This window comes from Branchiostoma belcheri, unplaced genomic scaffold (assembly GCF_001625305.1).
Source record: "Branchiostoma belcheri isolate BF01 breed outbred unplaced genomic scaffold, Haploidv18h27 scaffold519, whole genome shotgun sequence".
Taxonomy (NCBI): Eukaryota; Metazoa; Chordata; class Leptocardii; order Amphioxiformes; family Branchiostomatidae; genus Branchiostoma; species Branchiostoma belcheri.
The window spans coordinates 26,852-34,583 of NW_017804153.1; the positions used below are offsets into that span (position 1 = coordinate 26,852).

Genomic DNA, 7,732 nt, shown 5'->3' on the forward strand with positions numbered 1-7,732 from the left:
GCCTGTACTCCAAACCGGGCTTCACCTTACGTAATGCCCTTGTGAGACCCAAGGACCCTCTAGCACCTGGTGAGAAGTGTGGTGTGATCTACAAGATCAAGTGTGAAGAGTGCGGGGAGGTTTACGTTGGTGAAACTGAGCGGTCACTGGGGGAAAGGACTTCTGAACACCAAAAGTCGTTACATCAGAAAGACTGCAAGTCAGCGTTAAGTCAACACCAACTCCAGGCTGGTCACAACATCACTACCAGGCCCATCTCTGACATTATTGAAATCATAGACCAAGAGTCTCGTAACCCACATAGGAAGATTAAGGAAGCGGTGCACATACAGTTGGAAGGTGCCAAGCTAAACCGGACAGAAGGTTGGGAGCTCCCCAAGACTTACTTACCCTTACTTCGGAGGGAGGCAGCGGGGGGTGGGACCCGACAGACCGATGCAAGTCTCGGGCCTAGTCTCGTGCTCTCGCGAGATTAGGCCACTCCGTGAACAAGATGGACTGATAGCCATCGAAAATTTGGAGGTTAGTATCCTTATCCTTCCAAAGTTGTCACTGATGAAAGAATTCACTAGGAACCGAGTATCTCTGATAAGAATTTCTTCAGCCTGTTGACCAATTAGGCACGAATTTTCCCATGATTTCAAAGGGCTATTTTCCCATGTTCCGTCCATTCGCTTCTGACCTCTCATGATCATCGCTACTATCTCATCGCACCAGCCGTACTAGTAACCGCGCACACGCCACTGCAACTTTCCCGGACTGATCTCAGAGAAAAGCCGGTAGGTGATGTCTTTTAAAACTTTATTTCGAGCACAGACTTCGACTCTCTTTGTATTTTCTCTTTGATTGGCGTGATTTATTGGAGACCAGCGGACTAATAGCTAAGAACTCACGGTACACACTTGACAAGTTAACATGCACGGCGCTTTAGCACGGCGCATTAGATACTAATAGGCTAAAACTTTACGGGTAAAAGGCGGGTAAAAGGCAATTTCTAAATGCATTCCTAAAAATATATCTCTCTTTTTGTTTTGTCGTAGACATGGCTGAGAATCTGCCACCGCCAGACGACGACGCCATTGAGCAGGGTTACGACAGCGACCAGACATTTTGTGAGGAGGTCGAGTGGGATGGCGTCGACCTGGAGACACTACAGAACGAGGCGAAACCTCTGCGGACGTCTACTCCGGTACAAGGTGACACCGACGCAGACATGTTTGAGGACACGTACGATCCGAGTGCAGACCTTTTTGCGAGATCCGATGACAGCGTGTACACGTACGATCCAAGTGCCGACCTTTTTGCGAGATCGCACGATGCTGATGACAGTTCCATGGAGGGTGTGACAGAAAGTTCTACGGCTAATGCAGACATGGCAGAGGACATGGAAACAGCTATGGACTTGAGGACTGTAATCCCCGAGACGCAAGAAGTCCACGGACAGGTCGCGCAACCAGCCCCCCCAAGAAACACGCGGCTGGCAACACAACAGGCAGAGCCGCTGGACCTGCGCACGGTCATCCCAGAAACTCAGGATATGGACTAGAGTATGTGATCGACGAACACTATTATATAGTATGTTAATTTTCTATTAGTACAATTACTTGTTTCCTGTTTCATGTATCATTCTTGTGTTGAAAATTATGTTCAAGGACACTGTTGTTTTCCGATATAAATCCTAAAGTAGGCTAAACGTTTTATTCACGGACAGAAATAAACCTCTTTGTCATGAAACTCAAATGTCACGTGTGTGTATCAATACTGCATGTATCATTCTTGTGTTGAAATATGGCCTAATACAAACTGCTAGTAATAATAGTATCCCTTTGTCAGTATCGGCATATATTTAGGTTTCTGCAAACGCGGAAGTGAAAATTGCGTAAGCGCTGGGAGTCATGAATCTACCAGACGCTGATTCGCCAAAGCGAGAGACGCGTGTCGCGCCAGGGGCCAATCGTGCCGGCGCGCTGCGGGACTTCCGTGGCGCGGGAAGCCATATGTCACTACTGCCCCGCCTCAGTCTATCCGCTGTCGTGAGAAAATTGGAACAGGCGCGTCCCCAGTCTGTTCGTGGAGGGCTAATTAATCTCTCGTGAAATACACACCGGGACGCTTATGTGAGGCGGGCGGGCCAGAGCTCTTGCGGTCCGGACCACGAATCAGACTGGATACCAGGCTATGAGGATCTGTGTCGTCGTGAAAACATAGTGCAGTACTTTGGAGCGTCAGTGCATCTTGGTAAGTGTAGGCTACGATTCCATATGTAGTAATTTTGTCGATTGCATTTAATCGGCATGCTAGCATTTCGACTCACTAATCATTCTTAGCTATTTGTGCTAAATTAACCTTTTGAAGCATTAGCATGCCAAACCATGCATTTGAAGTTAAAACATACTGTTGTATAGTACTTTGGAGCGTCAATCCATCTTCGTAAGTGCGGGTTATGATTTTATTTTCCTATATTTACCTCCATGAAAAATTGAGGTATTGTTTTTGGCACGTCGTTGACTACTGACTTGTGACATCTTCTTGTAGGTTAAACTTGACCCGCTGGCAGGGAACTGCGTTTATGTCGTCTACATTTTGGATTGCCTTGGTTACAATTTTCGCTGTGCTAGTGTTAATTCTTATCTGTATATTGCTTGGCAATTTCATCGATCTGGTATGTTGCATTCTGTTTAATTTTTTTCAAATTTTTACATTTTTCCTTTAGGATCTACAGTTTGACCAACATGGCGACCAGAGCTGAATGTCACCTGAAACAAGAGGAGGGAGAGAGTGGGCGTGGAGAGCAGGATTCTCCGCGTACCCACAAGTGTAGCGAGTGTGGCAAGGAGTTTCGCTTCCCCAGTCGGTTGAAGAGACACATGCGGTTTCACACAGGTGAGAAACCGTACAGGTGTGAGGAATGCAGCAAGCAGTTTAGTACACTGACAGATCTAAAGAGGCATATGCGGATTCACACCGGAGAGAGACCATACAAATGCGGGGAGTGCGGTATACACATGCGGACTCACACGGGTGAGAAACTCTACAGGTGTGAGGTGTGCAACATGCAGTTCAGCAGGCTGGGTACTCTAAATGATCACATGAGAACTCATACTGGCGAGAAACCATACAGGTGTGAGGAGTGCAGCCGGTCGTTTAGCAGACTGTCAGGTCTGAAGACACACATGCGGACTCATACTGGTGAAAAGCAGTACAAGTGTGAGGAGTGCAGCAGGCAGTTCAGCAAGCTGGGTACTCTAAAGGAGCACATGAGAACTCACACTGGTGAGAAACCGTACAGGTGTGAGGAGTGCAGCAGGCAGTTTAGTCATCTGCATTGTCTAAAGACACATATGCGGACTCACACAGGTGAGAAACCGCACATGTGTGGTGAGTGCAGCAAGCAATTCAGTGACCTGTCTAATCTGAAGAGACACATGCGGACTCACACAGGTGAAAAGCCGTACAGGTGTGAGGAATGCGGAAGGTGTTTTGTTGGGCTGAGTGATCTGAAGAGACACATACGGACTCACACTGGTGAAAACCCGTACAGATGAGAAGAGGGTAGCAAACAATTTAGTCACATCCGAACTCATACTGGTGAAAAACCGTACAGATGTAAGGAGTGTAGCAGACAGTTTACCAAAACGGAGCAGTTTAAAGAGACACATACGGGACTCTCCACAAGGCATAAGGAGTGGAGAAAACAAGACCCTAGAGACATATATCAGAACTCATACTGGTGAGGAGTGTAGGAAGCAGTTTAGTAGTCCACATGCAATCTCACACTAGCGGAAACCTTGCAATGTCAAGTTAAAGATAACTATTATGTTGAATCATTTGAGTTGATGGCGAGATTTGTACATCTCTTTAAGCAATGTGACCTCTTATTTACTGTTTTCTTTCAGTAGTGTACTCTCTACAGGACTTTATTGTAAAATTACCAATGCATGCTCCGTATCCCGTTGATTAGAATTAGAAGTCAATTAGTTGTCTCTGGTTGTTTTAGGTACTATTGTGAGGTATGATTGGAGTCAGTAGTGAGGTTTGTAGATCACTTTTAGCAATGTCACCTGAGCTCTTATTTACTGTTTTCTTTCAATAGTGTAATCTCTACGTATACATGACTAAATTGTAAAATTACCAATGCATGCTCCGTAGCCCGTTGATTAGAACTAGAAGTCGTGGACTATTTAGACTGTAGTGACAGTTACACAGTAAGAGACAGTAGTCCGCTTTCCAGATAAAACTAATTTTATTTGATTTGCTTTTAAGTAACCGCAGTATACTTGATTCTTAGAATGTAAAATTTAGAGTTAGTTAGCAGCATATATGTTAGGTCTGGATGCGCTAGAGTGTTGTTGAATATTGTTTGTTTTTAAGTGTCCTGTAAGTAGTTGTACCTGTTAGAGATTTGTTAACTTTCTACATCTCAGTTTTGTCAATAAATCAAAACGCGTAATGTGTTGTCTTCTTCTTTTTTTTTTATTATTATTCAGAAACACAATGAGAATTACAAATAAAAGGACATGGACTAAGTTACTGCGAACTCAAGTTAGGTACAACTTATATTCTCGCAGCCACTTTTACAATGAAAGAAAAATATTTTACAAAACATTTAAAAATACATGAGACCTCGCGTGAGTAACAAACCTCCCATCCCAGAAGACACATACAGTTAGAATCTTTTTGTTTCTAATATATAATTTTGTGCGGCTAACATTATTTTGCAGTTGGTATCATACGAACAAAGGAAACTACCGCGAAGAACTAAATATTGTATGGAATCATCAGAAAGGGTGTTTAAATCAACAGTATTACCAAGTATGCTTGAAAGCTTGCCAAAAAGGACTAAGCGCTGGTAGGTGTATATAGGGCAGTGCAATAAATAATGAGCAATCGTTTCATATGGACAGCAGCTACAGGATGGACTTGTGACAAGACCCCGGGTATAAAGACTGTGATTCAAGCTGCAGGTGCCCAGACGAAGTCGGGTAATGAGGATACAGGAAGAACGAGAACCAAAGCTAAAAGTTGTCTTCTTTATTGATGCTTTTTTTCTAAACATGTTGTCTAAGTTGCCCCTATGCAAATCAGCGCATGTAACATGATAATTTCAACAATAAATTCAGACACTCATGTTTTTATTGATCATCGGCTTTATTGTTTGCAGTCTCGAACTCGGTCTCTTTTTACTACGAATGATGTTGTCTGACTCTTCCCTATGCAAATCAGTATGGTGATTTCCTTTGTTTCCTGATTAAGTAAAACCCACCGGACCGGTTTTATCCACCCACTCAGTCCCTATATAAACGCGTCCCAGACTGCTCTGTTTCTGTCATTACTGACTCTGCAGCCGTGAGGATCTGTGTCGTCGTGAAAACATCGGGCAGTACTTTGGAGCGTCAGTGCATCTTGGTAAGTGCTGACTATGATTTTATTTTCATGTATTTCATGTATACCACAGGGCATCTTATTGTAGGCTACATTTTTAATCAACCGACGAAGGTTTTGTGTTAGATTCATCATATAACGAGTATGGTGCATATATCTTGAATGATATTGGCTACGTTGGAGTTGTTTTCTAGTGGAGCTGCTTTGTATGATACTACAGTGGTGTACCTTTGTATGATATGCCGTGTTCTGAACCTGCTATGATGTTTTGTAACAGCATGTTTAGAAGAATTTCTCAGTATAACGGCGTGAGTCCGCACGTATACCATATTCTAAATTCCATTAAATTGACAAATTATACTTGCTCCTGTAGGGTTACGAGTTTGACCAACATGGCGACCAGGGTTGAATCTCATCTGAAACAAGAGGAGGGAGAGAATGGGCATGGAGGGCAGGTTTGTCCGCGTACCCACAAGTGCGGCGAGTGCGGCAAGGCGTTTGGTTACCTGAGTTATCTGAGGCGACACATGCGGGCTCACACAGGAGAGAAACCTTACCGATGTGAGGAATGTAACGAAAGATTTAGTCTGCTTAGTAATCTGAAGAGACACATGCGAACTCACACCGGTGAGAAACCGTACAGGTGTGAGGAATGTGGAAGGCAGTTCAGTCTGCTAGATAGTCTGACGAGTCACATGCGGACTCACACTGGTGAGAAACCGTACCGTTGCGAGGAGTGCAGTAAGCAGTTCAGTGATCTGGCTAATCTTAAGAAACACATGAGAATTCACACAGGCGAGAAACCGTACAGCTGTGAGGAGTGCAGCCGGTCGTTTAGTACACTGTCACATTTAAAGATACACATGCGGATTCACACTGGCGAGAAACCGTACAGATGTGAGGAGTGCAGCAGGCAGTTCACCACAAGCAGCAGTTTAAAGAGACACGTCGTGCGAACTCACAGAGCGAAGAAACCGTACATGTGTTAAAAAAGCAACAAAAACTTTCCTAAGAGTGCCAACTCACACTCCGGCGAAAGACTGTCAGTGTCTTTGTAACGGTTACTCAGTGGCGATGCTTTAAATATCCTGACTGTTTGATCTACATGTAGTAGTGTACTCTCTACATGACTCTACTGTGGAGTTATAGCGCAATAGAGGTGATTTTATATAACGATTGATGGATGCTTCGTAGCCTGTTGATAGAGCTAGAAGTCATGTGCAAAATGTAATACTGTAGTATTTAGACAATAGTTACATGACATGACACCTTTCATTTAACGTCAATGTGTCACTGTCCGTCTGTTATAGAACTTAGTCGACTACATGTAGTTTTCTTGTTATAGTATCTGTAAATACACTAGATATTTAGCGTTTGGTTACAATTGGATCATGTTACATGTACTTACTAATGCATTGAAATTTAATTTGTTTGTTTTACTGCAATTCTGTAAGGTGGAGGTAGGCCTTATTGTTTGTTATCGTCGCTTTCGTTTTTCCATGCTGTACCCTTTTCCTAAGGACGTTGATTTCTCCTATACAAATCAGCGCGTGTAATATGGTGCGTTCACCATCTTTACCAAGTTGCCCTCTTTTCTTAATTAATAAGGGTGTTGCCCGCTATTCAAGTCATTTTAGATTTTCTTTTTATTTGCTGGGACTATAGTGTGTAAAATTAGATTTTTTTTTACTCACAATTGATTTTTTGTATACTAGTATATTAATTTGAACACGTCAGTTTACAACTTAGAGAAGACATTTATTCTGAAATGGATGTTGTTCAGTCTTCAAGCATTTATCAACTCTGAAATTTAATTCTTGGTCAGACGTGCCAGACAAAATCTCTCCAAAGTCGCTGTTCAACCACCTGACGTGTTTTGTATTGTGTGTAAAATGGGTTTGAGCTACAAGGCATTGATCGTATTCATGGTTGGCCGTCTTGATTGAGGAATTTACTAACAGCTTTAAAGCTGGGTGTTTGATACATTTTCAAACTAGTATAATGGCCATTTATGAAATTTCATTGAATATGATTTAACAGTATGCCGACACGCAACAGCCCCAATTGTATGCAGACAATCGTACCTTTGATCTCAGTTTGAACAATAAGATAAAACATGTATGTTGTTGTCTTTATCGTTATTGTCCAAGTGATTGTATCTTTATGTAATGATGTTGTCTGATTCCCCTATGCAAATCAGCATGGCGCTTTCCTTTGTATCGTACTTCAGTAAAACCCAACCGGACCGGTTTTATCCACCCACTCAGTCCCTATATAAACGCGTCCCTGACTGCTCTGTTTCTGCCAGTACTGACTCTGCAGCCAGCCGTGAGGATCTGTGCCATCGTGA

At 43.0% G+C, this 7,732-nt stretch overlaps 1 protein-coding gene and 1 pseudogene across 1 annotated transcript; both read left to right on the top strand.

Annotated features, from left to right (window-relative positions):
* LOC109480634 overlaps positions 1-4,450 on the top strand; it is a 27,850-nt pseudogene extending 23,400 nt beyond the window's left edge.
* Positions 4,451-5,774: 1,324 nt separating this feature from the next.
* On the top strand, positions 5,775-6,764 carry LOC109480636 (zinc finger protein 678-like). Its single transcript, XM_019782868.1, has one exon. It carries the CDS (start codon positions 5,775-5,777, stop codon positions 6,369-6,371), a length of 597 nt encoding a protein of 198 aa, XP_019638427.1. The 3' UTR covers positions 6,372-6,764.
* The last annotated feature ends 968 nt before the right edge of the window (positions 6,765-7,732 follow it).